General features: G+C 35.0%; 1 protein-coding gene across 1 annotated transcript in view; it reads right to left on the bottom strand.

Moving 5' to 3' along the window:
* The window catches only part of Malrd1 (MAM and LDL receptor class A domain containing 1), a 462,193-nt gene that overhangs the window by 168,672 nt on the left and 277,584 nt on the right, over nucleotides 1–15,937 (bottom strand). Inside the window, exon 29 of the mRNA XM_042686149.1 lies at nucleotides 5,945–6,122. Within this exon, the coding sequence (XP_042542083.1) occupies nucleotides 5,945–6,122 (178 nt within the window). The remainder of the gene's footprint in view (nucleotides 1–5,944; nucleotides 6,123–15,937) is intronic.

The raw sequence follows: 15,937 nt of genomic DNA on the forward strand, positions 1-15,937 counted from the left end.
AAGGCTTGAACCTAGGGATTGTGTACTGTCCTTGAGGTTGTTTTTTTTTTCCTCTAGGTTACCGCTCTACCACTTAAACCACAGCTCTACTTCTAGCTTTTGGTAGTTAATGAGAGATAAGTGTCTTACAAACTTCCCTATCTGGGTTAGCTTCAAACCCCATTCTTAAAATATCAGCCTCCTGAGTAGTAGCATTACAAGTGACTCACACCTCACTAGGGCTAGTACTTTGAATGATTGTTAGTGTTAATACTACTGTAGTTTGACTGGTACCTATGAGTTTAGTGGTTTTTCCAAAATGCATTTTCCCATATGCTCTCTTCTCCTATTATACAAAATAGGAAGTTTTTCAGAAATTTACTTATTGGAAACACTGCCTGCATTGTATTAAAAATAATAGACAAGAAAATTGCTCTCCACACTGGATTAATATTCATGAATGAACAAATATCTACAGGTTTTATTGTAACCTGTTTATTTGTATGTTGTCTAACTAGATAACATTTCCTTGAGCTCCATATACACTAATTTTAAATATATCTTAAGTTTATCATCCTTACACACTAATGTGTATATATATTCATAGCAACATTTCTAGCTTGCAATTCTTTAATGGAAAATAAAAATATATATCCATGAGTGTAAAATGGAAGTCGTATTCATAGACATTATTTTGAATAGGCAATAATGAGTAAAAATGTAGTTTAGTAAAAATGGAAGAACTTATTGTCACAAATACTCTGTGTAATAGTCTTACTGATCCACATAATGCATTGAGAAGTTCATTATAATTGAAACAAATTTTAATTAGACATTACATGAACTGAGGATAATGTTCACATTCAAATTTACAGCTGCCTTCATTTGAACCTAGAGATATTTCAAGGGTTATTTAAGCTTTACTAAAATATCTATTGAAGTAATTATTTTTTCTAATATTATGAATGAATCAAGTCATATCATTGTAGTTCAATTATAATCAAATGTAATCACATTAATTATAATATTTCACTTATGCATATGATATAATTAAAAAGTACATCTTCAAATGTAGACCTTATAACACTAAAATGCTAATTTTTGTAATTATATTGGAAGATAAAGCAACATCTGATATTTTGTAGGTATGTACCAAATGGTTTACTCTAATTCAATATTAAAGTAATTAGATTCATCCATGGTTTGGATTTTTTAATTTAAAATAGCTGATTAAAGATACACCTGTATCCCTAGTTAAATGATTTGTTTTTTTCCCTTCCCCTCCACAACTTATACCAACATCAAATACAGTGAAAACATGGGTTATACTGTGGGGGAGGGACATACAAAGCAACATAGAAATCATCTTATAAATATGTTAGAAATAATTGCATGAAAGAAAAAAAAACAAAAAAAAAATTTGAATACTTATCTTGGGGTTCATTCCCCTAACTGGTGGACCCATTGCAACAATGAGATGTACAAGTTGTTATGTCGAAAAACGAACTTTACAACTTTGGTGAGGATCAGGTGGGGGGAGAAGGGGAGTATGGGAAGGGATGGGAAGGGAAAACAAAGAGGAGGCAACAATGCTTGATAAGAAATGTACTTGCCCATGTAATTGTAACTCCTCTCTATGGTATTCTCACAATAAAAAATTAATTAATTAATTTTAAAAAAAGATACAGTAGGGGCTGGGAAGTCGGCTCAGTGGTAGAGCGCTTGCCTTGCATGCTCGAGGCCCTGGGTTCGATTCCTCACACCACATAAGCAAAAAGAAAAAAGCCGGAAGTGGCGCTGTGGCTCAAGTGGTAGAGTGCTAGCCTTGAGCTGAAGAGCTGAGGGACAGTGCCCAGGCCCAGAGTTCAGGCCCCATGACCGGACCCAAAAAAAAAAAGATACAGTAAACTGAGTCACATAGTTCTTAAGTTTACAAGATGGCACTGGGCCAGAAATAACTATTCTGTACTTTTATAAGAAGTAAATAATTTGGTTCTAAGACACAGATGAGCACAATGAGGCTAGCTGAACACAGAGATGAGGTCTTTCCTGCTTACTGTTTGTCTCAAACTAACCAAGCAGGAATGGGAAGGTAGGTGATCACTTCAAGTAGACAGAAGATGGTGAAGAACTATTTCTACCTCTTGGTTCATAATTTTATTTAGTGTAGGCTTTATTTATCCTAATTAATAAAGTTCTTTGTTCTAATCTTCCAAAGCTAGAACCAGGGATACTGCAATGCCTCATTGGCAAGAATTTTAGTATTTGAGGTATTGAAAACACTATTTACACAGGTAGATTATTCAGTTACAAAGATAAATATATCTCTCTTCTATTGCCTCAAGTTGAATAAAACTCCAAAGAATCAACATCATAGATGCCATTTGCTTTTTATTTATTAACACAATCCTAAGAATGGGACATTAGATAATGCATTTTCAACCAGTTGCAATGCTACATATCCCAATGTCTACATATATACACGTTGACTATAATTGTTCAAAATGTACACAGTGTTCTCTGTAATAGAAGACATTGTGTAACACATTAATTAGGATAGGCTAGATTATACTGCACTTAGAAAATAACCCACACCTCTCAAAAATTGCTTTATTTTCTCTCAACCGCTCATATGCAAAGGGAGCCTGTTCTATCAATTGAGGAAGAGCAAACAGATGTGGGCATGCCATCTGGAACTTGGGAACGCATCTAATGTATACGGAAGACGTGGAGAGATTTATTGATGGTTCTAAAATAAACAATTCTGTAGCAATATACATTTCGTACTAGGCTTTACTTACTAATTTCTAATCTTCACATGATTGTACAACATTTCTCCAGTGTACCATGTCCATTTGCATGTCGGATGCTTCTTGATCCTTCATCCCTCTCATTATTCTCCCCTATTCTCTCTCATCTTTTCCTCAAGACTAATGTTGTTTCCCATATTTATCACATATGTACAAGAGTATTATGAATGTATTTGCCTTGTTCTCTTTTCTGTTCATCAATCCCCTTCCAAGTTCCTTCCCCCTCAGGCAAAATTTGTTTCAACTTTCTAATATTTATGTATAGAGAAGTAATTTTACTACATATCAATACTATTCCAAGACCTTACAGATTTGAGATAAAAGTTCCCTCATCTCAAACTACCTGAGGTAAGAACAAAGGCAAATAGAGTAAAGCCTATTCCTCTGGGTAAGTGGCAGAGCCAGGTCACATTAGGTATCTTGCTCTATGACAAGTTTATTTTTATCCACTGTGTGAAAATACCTTTTTGATTTTGACTTTTTCTTCTTTTGGGGCTGGCAACCATACAGAACAACTCAGGATAACATACAGTAAGCTCCTTCTCATTACTCATATTACAGAGCACTTCTAGTTTATTGATATATAATTTTTTGGGGGGGGTCCAGTCATGGGGCCTGAACTCTGGGCCTGGGCACTGTCCCTCAGCTCTCCAGCTCAAGTCTAGCGCTCTACCACTTGAGCCATAGCGCCACTTCCAGCTTTTTTCTTTTTGCTTATGTAGTGCTGGGGAATCGAACCCAGGGCCTCAGGCATGCAAGGCAAGCGCTCTACCACTGAGCCACCTTCCCAGCCCCGATTGATATATAATTTATAACCAAGGATTTGCAAAATCATTGGGGATTTTTAGCTCCAGTCATAATTTCCTAAGCTTTTTTACTGTTTTTAATGCTTTCTATTACAACTAAAACTAATTTTTTAAATTCATATTATTTTTATCTGGCTCTGTTATCAAAAGTAAATGGTTACATTTTCCTAAAATGATTTGAGTGTGTGATTATTCAAATTCAGGTACAAATAACAACAAAATACTCCTTATTTGATTGTGTAGAAAGAACTATAGAGTTCTTTGTAGTTTTTCATTAAATATAAGATATGCAAGTACTACCCAGTAAGCTGAGTATTGGACTGAGTTCAGTGAAATTATTATTATCATGTTAATTCTCAAAGGACTTTCAGACAAGGAAGAAACAGAAAGTTTCAACATGAAACCCAGCAAGTTTGGAACTAACAAATTTCATTTCCCTTCTATTCTAAATCAACTTATCTAGGAATTCTCCTTCCCTTGAGAGGAAGGAAGTTGTTATGTTTAATAAAATAATAATAATAATAAAAGCTCTTTTCTAAAATCTTAGAAAGACTCAATGCATTTTTCCTTCAAATCACCAAAATCATTTATAAGTTGAGGTGCAAACTATAATAGAAAAATCAACATATTATTAGGAGGTTTACCAGCAAAGAGTTGAGGAAGCATATTCTCACATTAACAATTCCCTTTCTTGATTGTATCTGCAGAGCTCTATTTTCTCTCGTTGAAGTGTTAGCCACCAAACATCTCCATGCCCAAACCCTATCTCTCATAGCACCCAGGTACTGCAGTAACATGCTCTGCTCTCCAGCTTATACAGGGAATGGTAACTGATTTTATGTAACAAAGTGTAAGGTAACAATGGAGTTGCATCCATCTTTTCTGGAACTAGGGAAAATAAACTTTAACACATTTATTTCTGACAAAGCAGAGTACTTTGAAGAAGTATGCCTCATATGAAGAACAGATGCTATAAAAATCTCTGAAAACCAGAGTCACATTTTTGAACTGCCTTGCTGAAATGGTATTTTAATATGAGAGCAACAATGAAATTCAATAGCATGCAGGTTCGGCTCTTCACTCTCAGAGGCTTGCAGCCAAGCAAATGTTTGTAGAAGAACCACAGAAGGCATATCTTTCCTTGGCACTGTATGTCACATAGGACTATTTTGGAAATCAAATGGAATAATTCCTCTGAAACAACCCTACAAACTGTGAAATTGCACAAATATATTTATAATTATTTTTGACATTTTCCGGGTAGTTTTATAAAGAAAATCTAAGCACAGCTATGCTTCCCATTTAGAAGCATGATAAAGAACAGCATTTTTTCCCCAAGTTATTGTGATGCAGCTTTAGTGCTGGAGTCGCAGTTTTAGAGCTAAGGATAGTTCTCCGCTCAAGTTTTGCTTGAGTTGCCCCTGACTGCATGTATTTCTCATAGATGACTCAACGGCTGGCTTCTCACCTTTAATTTTGCTGGTTCGCTTTATTTATTTTTTTATTGATTGCAATTAGAGAAAGGCTTGTAAATGTTAGGTTTACATTTTACGTCGTGTTGGAAGTTAAACCTAAAGTGCATTGGCATTGTTAAGAAGGAGATGGTGCAGAAGGACGACGGAGTTATAGTTACAAGGGAAGGGTGGTGGAGTTAATGCACTGACCAGAATAAATCTCCCCTCAAATTCGAATGCTGACATCATCATCTCCCTGGCAATGTGACTGGGAGGTGGAACATTCGGGGAGGTGATTAAGACACTGGATCAGGTTTCGTATAAAGGCACTGGTACCCTTATAAGTAGTCCTAAGAGGGTTCATTTGCCCACCTACCATGCAAGAGTATCTAGCATGTTGCTTTCTAATACCAAGAAACAACACCTCCCAAGTGAGTCTGCCCAGTGCCTTCGTCTCCCATTTCCTCACCTCTAACTGTGAGAAATTCATTTCCATCTCTATGCCACCTGCTTATTGTATGTTGTTACAGTAGCCCAAATCAACTTGAATAAGTGTGACTTAATGTGTAACTTTTCAATTGTACAGTTACCTTTTTCAATTGATTTCTCTGTATACAAAATAGGTAACAAGAAGCCGAGATCTGAGGATTGCGGTTCAAAGCCAGCCCAGGCAGGAAAGTCTGCGAAACTCTTATTATCTCTAATAAGTGGCGCTGTGGCTCAAGTGTTATGGAGCGGTAGCCTTGAGCTGAAGAGCTGAGGGACAGTGCCTGGGCCCAGAGTTCAAGCCCCATGACCGACAAAAAAAGAAGTAACAGCAGAGCATTTCATAAATGTATAACAACTAAAATGGCCACATTCTACATGCAAATGGAAATACCTTCTGGATACTTACCAGTTGTGCAGTTGTGAAATTCAATGTCATCGATTGCAGCTCCACCTCCTAGATCCTTTGTTCTGATACCTTGAAATATGACTTCAAAATTCCTTAACTTTCCCAGCAGGATAGAGGCTTTCTGCCAGTGATTACCAGGCTTATTTTCCTGCCATACTTCTGACAATCCTTTTTCTGTCTGAAATTTTAAAAAAAGTATACATTATTGAGAAACTGCACATAATTACTACAAGGAAAAAATCTTATTTCTTTACATGGCACAGAATTTATGACCAGTGGAAAATGCATAAAAGGGCAAAGAACAGAAATATTGGAATGCTGATAATATTCATACTAGTTTATATGAATCTACCAACCGTTTCCCCAAATGCAACACTAGAAAAATTATCAATGAGTGTGGGTTTTTTCCAGAGATATTATTATCATAGTTTCCTATTCAGTGTCCACCCATCCTGGCCCCATGCTACAGTCTTGATTTGGGGTGGAATCTAAACAATTTAAAGAAGTTCTCTGTATCTTAGTTCTGGATACCTCTACCCTACTTTCTAACCATATTTCTCAAAAAGTGAAGTTGGGCCCTCCTTCCAAGAGCGCAAAACCCTGAAATAGGGAAAGAGAAAAATAGGGCAAAGAAGAAAAACAGGGAAAGAAGAAAAGTAACTTATCCAATTGATAAAGATATTGTGCAATAGAAGTGAGCATAAAGGAAAAGTGACAATTTCTAAAATGCATTATAGTTCAAGAATTAGATTACATAGTTACATTATTTTGACTTGCATAGATTATAATGATTATCTGTTGACCCTCTGATTATGATTATCCACAATGGTTATTATAATGATTAAATCACCAGATATAATGACTTCCATACAACAAGCTTCAAATGGAAAGGAAAAGTATTTATGCAAATATCTCTTCTGAATATCTAAGGTTCATAAATTTAGTAGTACATATTATAATATAAAAAGAACCTTAGTATAGAACATGATGTACATGACAGATACTATGACCCTAATGCCAAATACAAGCTAAGCAGATAATCCAGGTGAATATGGAATAAGATGTAGATTACAAATCACTTTTGTGTGATATACGTCTAGTCTTAGATGTTTTTTTCCTATGCATTTAAAAAATTTATCTCTTAGATGATTTAGACATTAAATCATCTGAAAAGTAGATAATTTAGGAAATCATGAAACATACTGAACAAAGGGAAAAAAAGTATAGCACCATGATAAATAGTGGCCTTCAAATAATTAGGATTCCTTGGTGCTGAATCATTGTGTTTCTAGGATAAATTTATATTAAAATCATTGTGAAACTTGTAGTTAAACTAATTGAAACAGAGGAGAACATTTAGTAGAATAGTAGCCAGAAAATCAAGCAGGATGAACCAATAAATATATAACAAACAGCCATGACATGTATTATTTATATACATATTTTAGAGTATATAGGGTAAAGAGGAAAAAGAAGTATCTCAAGAGGGGAATCTAAAAGAGTTGCAGATTCATAGTTTCATGTTTTTGGACATTAATGTCAACAAATACATCTTATTCTGTTGATACATATATATATATACACACACATATATATATGATCAAGTAGTTCTTTGTGCAGCTACATCTAGAAAGCAGAATTCTGAATCAGTTGATTTAAAATTAACTTTGCAAAACAGCTAGCATTTTCTAAATTGTAAAGGTGATAGACAGAGGGGTTACAGGTACACAGGTCAGGTAATGAGGACATTTCTTTTGCGAGTGTCACCTAATCCCTTGTTTTTTTCCATTTTTTCCCCTCTTGACCCCTCTCCCTCTCCCACACTATATAGTTCATTTTCAATAATGTCTAATGAGTACAACTGCTGACTTAGTTCACCCTGTCTCAGCATTTCTGAGCTTCCCCTCACACTCCCACAAACAGATAAACTTACATAATAGAAAGAAGCACAGAAATCAAATACAGCAACAAAAGGAAAAAACAACAACAACAAAAACTTCCACAAAAAGTAAAATAAAAAACCTCTCACTTCCATTTCTTGGAGTTCATTTTGATCAACAACAGCTAGCTTTTCAAAAATAACAAACCTTTATATTCAAAGACTCTTCATGTAAGTTCTGTATTGAAAGAGATGCGTAATTCACACCTAATTAATGAATTTTGTATCTTACCACAACCAAAGAGAGGCCCTTTTTCAAGGTCAATATTTGATTTTCAGATTTAGAATCAAAGGGACAATTAATTAAGGATTAAAGAAAATGAGATTTTGTCTGACACATAGCAATACTAGAGGTAGGGATGGTGATGGAAGTTGGTCTACATTTATAATCTTTATTAATATTTTTATAAATCTGTAACTTCTAGAACACCATCCTCAAAGAATTCACAATAGCATCAAAGAAGGCTATATGATCCCTTTAGTCATTGAAATACAAACATTCTTAAATCTTACAAGAAAGTTTGTCTTAAATCTTACTAGAAGGTTTATAATAAAACTGAGAGACTTGACTCTTCAGGGTGAATTTATGTGCCAGGAGAAGAAAAATCAAACCCACCCATGATTTGGTATTTTATTTGATGGGGCTTTACTTTGAATATAACATGACTTCTTGTATCTGTAGTTCCCAAAGTTTTTGTTCAAAGCCATTCATTTACTTACAAAATTCAGTGCTACATATTGCCAGTTACAATAATATGTACTAGAGATAAAAATATTCGAAAGCATGGAATCTACTATGTGAAGTAGTAATCTAATATAGAATTCCTGAAATATTTTATTATAAATCCTCTCATTTCTCCCATCTCTGACTCTCTCACACACAAATTGTAGAGAAATATTAACATATTCACTTATAATTTCAGTTTCACATTTGAGATAATACATAAATTTCTCCGAATTAGTCAAATTCTGCAAACCATTTGGTAATACTTGTCTTTCTCCAATTAGAGGGTGCTTACATATTTGAACCTGGTCCTAGATTTTCTAAACCGGTCTCTGATTTAGTCATCCATCAATATTATACCTATTAAATCACTGTATTGTTTCCAAAAGACTTTAGTTGTTGTCTCTTTTTTATATCCTTACTAGAAATCATAACTAAAACTCCTGAACAACAAAGAACTGCATAAAAATCTAAGTAGTATCTGAAAAGTATAGTAAGGAAGTGGACTATTTATGGACCTCAGGTCTCAAGGAAACCACCAGGTAGTGAGTTGCCTAAGCTTTTTTCAACTTATGTTTGAAACTACATCTGAAAAACAAGCCACCTGGAAAGTCTGACAAGCCCAGCTTTCACAAGTTTAGCAAGAAAGAAGGGACTTGGACACTAGCCACTCAACCACAGCCAGATGCCACTGAAAAACCAGCATGACATGTACCTTTAACAGGGGTCTCAAGGTATGAACCTTAAAGACTTTCTCAAATGAATGAAACCTAAGGTAATTTGTCACAGTACGAGGGCTTATTTAGAAATGCTTGTAATTCCTTTCTGAAATGGAACTCTCTCTACAGTAAATAATACTCTCTTTGCTAATTTTTATAGCATGTTTCTGTGGTGCTGGGTTCAAACCAAGGTCATGTACATTCTAAGTACTGAGCTGTATCTCCAGTGCCTATGACACTTCCTTTTTTCTTTTTTTTTTACATTTTTAAATTATCTTAAAATAGTGTACAAAGGAGTTATTCAATAAAGCAGTTTTTGACAATATGCCTTGACCAATGTCACCCCTTTCAACAACCTCGCACTTCCCTCTCTTTTCTTGATTTTGTTGGATATGTATTGATTGAATTCTTGACTGCAGTTCCTCCCCCACCCCCTTCTTATCTTCATCTGTCTACCACTCTCCCCTTGACTCCACCTTATTCCTTTCAATTACCTGTTTCCTGGTGTTAATTTCATTGAACTTTGACTTTGTAAGGAATCACACTATTTGAGTTCTCCCTTGAAAAGCCCATGTCATGTAGATGAGGCCATGGAACTGCTGTCCTGACCAAATTATAGCCAGAATGACTCTTGAATGTCTTTATTGTACTCTGTGTAGAAAAGTTTGTTAAGTCAATAAAAATCTTAACCTGAGATATTCTAGGTGATTTCCTGTGTAGTGGTTCATCTCTGATTTCTACTGCCTTTCACACTACATTTGGTTTCTGAAGGAGAAAAAAAAAGTTACGTGATTGAACATAGAACAACGAGAAAAATAAAAATGCAAAGTCCTTAGGAAGCACCTGACAGGAAGAATAATAAGAAAAGAAAGCAAGGTCAAAAGCAAGATGTCAGTTATGAATGATTTCATCTCTCCCTTGGCACACTGTCATTTATGAAGGTTGATCACCATCAATGCAAATAGAAGAACAGCATCTTGTGACAAAACTATTAGACATAACTCAGTGCATTTGTCTTCCTTGAGCAGTGAAGAATTAATAAAAAGAAAATAAGATTCATGCATGTATGTGAAACAACCAGTGTATAAATGAACAACAAACTTCAAGCTAAGAGTGTTTCTAAGGGTGTATCTCGTCCCAAAAGAAAGACTGAATGCATTGCTTACAAACTTCAAGCTAAGAGTGTTTCTAAGGGTGTATCTCGTCCCAAAAGAAAGACTGAATGCATTGCTTACAAACTTCAAGCTAAGAGTGTTTCTAAGGGTGTATCTCGTCCCAAAAGAAAGACTGAATGCATTGCTTACAAACTTCAAGCTAAGAGTGTTTCTAAGGGTGTATCTCGTCCCAAAAGAAAGACTGAATGCATTGCTTACAAACTTCAAGCTAAGAGTGTTTCTAAGGGTGTATCTCTTCCCAAAAGAAAGACTGAATGCATTGCTTACAAACTTCAAGCTAAGAGTGTTTCTAAGGGTGTATCTCGTCCCAAAAGAAAGACTGAATGCATTGCTTACAAACTTCAAGCTAAGAGTGTTTCTAAGGGTGTATCTCGTCCCAAAAGAAAGACTGAATGCATTGCTTACAAACTTCAAGCTAAGAGTGTTTCTAAGGGTGTATCTCGTCCCAAAAGAAAGACTGAATGCATTGCTTACAAACTTCAAGCTAAGAGTGTTTCTAAGGGTGTATCTCGTCCCAAAAGAAAGACTGAATGCATTGCTTACAAACTTCAAGCTAAGAGTGTTTCTAAGGGTGTATCTCTTCCCAAAAGAAAGACTGAATGCATTGCTTACAAACTTCAAGCTAAGAGTGTTTCTAAGGGTGTATCTCTTCCCAAAAGAAAGACTGAATGCATTGCTTACAAAAAATAAATATCTTCTGGAAAGTATTAAAAAGAAAATTTTCTATTTGAAACCTGAAAGTTGATGCTATCTGAGTAGATACAGAATGAAATGTTTAAGCATGTCACTGCTCAGACAGGTAATATTGCATATATTTAGGAGAATTTTCTTTTTTTTTCTTTCTTTTTTTTTAATTGTGAAAATACCATACAGAGGGTTTACAATTACGTGGGCAAGGTAATGAGTACATTTCTTATCAAGCATTGTTGCCTCCTCCTTTGTTTCCTCTTCCTATCTCTCCACACACATACTCCACCCCCAACCCCTTCCTGGCCAAAGTTGTCAAGTTTGTTCTTTGACATAACGACTTGTACATCTCATGGGTCCACCTGTATTCCTATTTAAACAATTTGTACTTTCCCTTCCCCTCCACTAATTATACCAACATCAAATACAGAGAAAATAGGGGTTATACCATGGGGGAGGGACATACAAAGCAACAAAGAAATATATCATAAATATGTTTGAAACAATAGTAAGAAAGAAAAACCATTTGAGTCCTTATCTTGGGGTTCATTTTGCCTAATACCAACTTTTCTGACCGTTTCTGCTTGTCTCAGACATACACTAGCTATTGCAAATAAGGGAAACTATGGGTCCTATGTTTTTTGGGGCCTGCCTTACTTCACTAAGTATAATTTTTCCAAGTCTTTCCATTTCCTAACAAATGGGGCAATGTCATTCTTTCTGATGGAGGCATAAAATTCCATTGTGTATATATACATTTCCTTGATTCATTCATCTACTGAGGGGCATCTGGGTTGGTTCCCTATCTTAGCTATGGTAAATAATGCTGCAATAAACATAGTTGTGCTGGTCTTTAGTATGGTCTTGTTTGTGATCATTTGGATAAATGCCCAAAAGTGGGTTGCTGGGTCATAGGAGAGCTCTATGTGGAATCTTTTTAGGAACCTCCATACTACTTTAGGAGAATTTTCTTGCTTGAACAATTCAATTGATGACCAAAACAGAACTTGTGATTTATATTTTCTAACAATAGACCAGTAAAATATGTTTTCAACACATGCTTGTCCTAATGAAATAGAAAGATTAAAATAAGGTATAAAAGCCTAAAGTATAAGCATAATGTTATAAAGATATGATAACAAGGTAATTACATCAATCATGAAACAGATAAATCTAGGCACTCATTCAAAAAAAATGGAGATGAACTAGAATTGTTTGTTAGTTAAATATCAGAACCCTAACATGATAAATATATTCATTTCCCACTTACACAACCCATATATTAATCATCAAGTTGGTATCAGTTGCTCTTCAAAGATATAATAATGATACCAAAATTTAAATTTAATATTCTCAATAAACTCAAAAGAGTCATATTTAATTTGCTTGAAACACTTCAATGTGCTTGAGTAAAAGAGAGGAAAAATAAATGAAATTTCATTGAATATGATTCACACAGGTTACCTTTACACTCAAGTCAATTAATGTTAGGTATAATTTATGTTTAATTAATGGAGCTGGATGTCAAGGGGGGAAATAAAAACACACAACACTAGGGCTCATAAAAATTATGAACAAAAACGATATTGTTGTTACAGTTAATTATAACTAAATACCATTATACTATAGAAATAGGAGATCACAGTTTGCTGGGCTTGTAGAGAAATAAAATTAGAAAGGCATAATAAACTGTCTACAAGTAGAAATATGCTTGGAAACCCAAGCCACATATCATCAAGAGCACAGAGAAAATGAGAAGAAAATGCAAAGAAAGCCATACAATTTAAGACTCTGAAGTATGAAGGTGAATTTTTTGGATCCCTGAAGGCCTGACAAAATGAGAATATCAAAAGTGAATTTAAAGACTATGGAGTCAAAATTAGATATATAGGTAAAGGCCACAATATGGGATTGTTATTAAATTCTACTCATAGCCAATCAGCAATGACCTAAAGTCATTGTCTAATAATTTTATAAGGGCTATTGAAAATATTTTTATAAGCTATTGTAAAAAGAAAAAGTTGAATACATTGAATGGGATGAGATAATGGACAAATGTATAAAATGATATAAATATAAATGATAAAAATATAAATATAAGTAAATTTGGTTAAGGTGGAGTCTTCACAAAGATAGGAAATTTTGGAAGTGAAGCCTAAGAGACCTGAGGCTAAACCATGACTTGGAATGAGTGAGAGACTTGCATGGTGGAACTGAAGATCCAAATTAATTTGGCATATAATTCATAGTGGAGCTGGGAAGTGCAAGTACATGGGTTTCCTAAAATTAAAAACAAGACCCAGTGATCAGATGATTGTTGAACATAATAGGAAAACTATAATTACGTAACAGGATAATGTCTAGGCTGTGTTTAGGAAAGTTGGGCTATGTTGGGAAGCCAGGCTCTGAAGCACCAGCCAATGCAGTGTGAATCTGAGTACATTATCTGCTAACTGTGTGACTTTCAACATGCCAACCCAGTGAACATAGCTTTATGCTTCCAAGATGTAAAAGAAAATATTGCAGTAGCAATACTCATCCACAGTCCCTTATTTCAAATATTCATGGTCAAGTATGTTTTAAGATTCAGATTTGGCCAAATTTTAAGATAGTATAACAGTTGTACATATCATATCTGATGAACAATATATACCCAGCCAGCTTGCAGTAGTGATTTATGATTAAAAATATGTGAATAAATCCAAAGTAACACACATGGCTACCTGTGTGATAAAAAAGGGACTACAAAGAGTCTTTTGTCAATTTTGTTATATTTGATGTCAAGTGAGTTATAAGTTAAAAAAAATTCCAGAACTTGGAATTTTGGCCTATGGGAATGTATGGGCTGCATCCCCTCATGACACATGATTAAAAGATTATAGCTATAATTAAAAAGATTTTCATTTCATTGTAATTATAATGAAAAGATGTTGAGACATCACATGGACATGGGACACCCTCCAGCGTTCTTGAGATGGTGCTGATGATGGTAATTGCGATGAAGAGGAGGAGGTAAGGAGGCTCGTGACCAGAGCACAGAAAATAGTGTTAGGAATTTGAGGTGACAAAAGGTCTTAGGCACTAAAATTTCAGAGTCAAATAATTCAGATTCAGGGTGACTTCAGGTGAAGAAATGTGTGTTGAGACAGGTGGCTAGACGCAGATTGAGGAGAACCAAAGAGAGAATCAGGCAAACATACACATGCTTTTTATTTATAGAGAAGAAATACCCATGATGGAATTACCACATCAGACTCCATTTACTAAATGCTAGGTAAGGCTTTTAGAGACTGTCATTTCTTCTCTAATGTCAGTTCCTCTTCTCCCAAAGCTTCTTTCCCCAACAAGGCTTTATCCCTAGGGGAAAGTACATGTGGGTCTGTTCTTATTCTGTCCACAAGTTGGGGGGAGGAAGGTTGACATAGAACAGTTGGACAGAACTTATGGACAGGTGAAGAGAGAGAAGCCTATGGTTTATTCATTCCTTGTTTGTAGTTCAGGAAACAAGCATGCAGATGAATATTTGCTTTTCTTGAATCTTTATGCATAGGTATATGCGGTGCACATAGTGTCTTACACCAGGTATGCCAAATTCTATCCCTTACTTCTCCAAAAAGATTTCTAGTACAATGCATCTTATCAGAATGCTCCATGCTGTAAAAATAATGGAAACATTTCTGACTTCCATGTGTGTATGTACTAGATATAAATTAGGTTATCATTAATAGCTGTAGTTATATATTGTATACTAGGGCTTTAGAAAGAGTTTGTGTGATGCTACTAATAATCCTGAAATTTACCTATGATTGGTTCCTCTTAGAAATAAGGAAGTGGAGGCCCAGAGTAATTGAGAAATCTGAGACACTAAAACTAAAACTGGCCACCTGCAAAGGAGCTCTTAAGCATGCTGAGGTCAATTAGAATATAGATTTCTCTTTGAAAAGACAATAGCACTCACTCTGTCAATTTTACATCTGGACATCTGAACTGCTGAAATTCCAGGGTAATAACTTAAAAAATAAAGTTTTGATTTGATTTAGCCTTTCCATTTACTATGAAGGTAAAAATTATAAGGGCCATGTTCATCAAGGCTTAATAGAAGAATTGCATTTGCCAGTTATAGCATTGGACAATAACACTGAGACCTAACTGCTCATGAATGGTGAATTGATTATTTATAAATAGCAAGATGTTTTCCAGGAACAAGAATACTATCTAGCAAGAACAAGTATCACATGTATTTATTCACAATTTTTGTGTGCTGTTCCTGGGCTTGAACTCAGGCCTCCCACTCTTGCTCACTGCGCTTCTTGGTCATGGTTTACACTCTACCGCTTGGGCCACTTCTCCAGTTGCAGACTTTGCTAGTTCATTGGAGATAAGATCTCAAGGATATATCTCACAGGCTGACTTTGAACTGCAATCCTCAGAATGTCAGCCCTCTGGAGGCGCTAGGAGTACAGTCATCATCTACCAATGTTTGGTTCTTTATATTCATTCTTGTCTCAAGAATAAAAAATGGAAACTCTAGGACAAAACAATTTGAATGACTAAATGATAAAAGTTATTAAAAGAAAATATGTGAAAATTGGACTCTAACTTTCAAGGCAGTTAGATGTTCTTTATAGACACATTCATTAGTTATTAAAAAAGGTAACTATAAATATATCCGAAATATAGATCTCATGAGTAACTAATAATTGATGAAGGAAAGTATAACATGTTAGGACCAAACTAAGATATCAAAAG

This window comes from Dipodomys spectabilis, unplaced genomic scaffold (assembly GCF_019054845.1).
Source record: "Dipodomys spectabilis isolate Male_0828 unplaced genomic scaffold, ASM1905484v1 ptg000096l, whole genome shotgun sequence".
NCBI lineage: Eukaryota > Metazoa > Chordata > Mammalia > Rodentia > Heteromyidae > Dipodomys > Dipodomys spectabilis.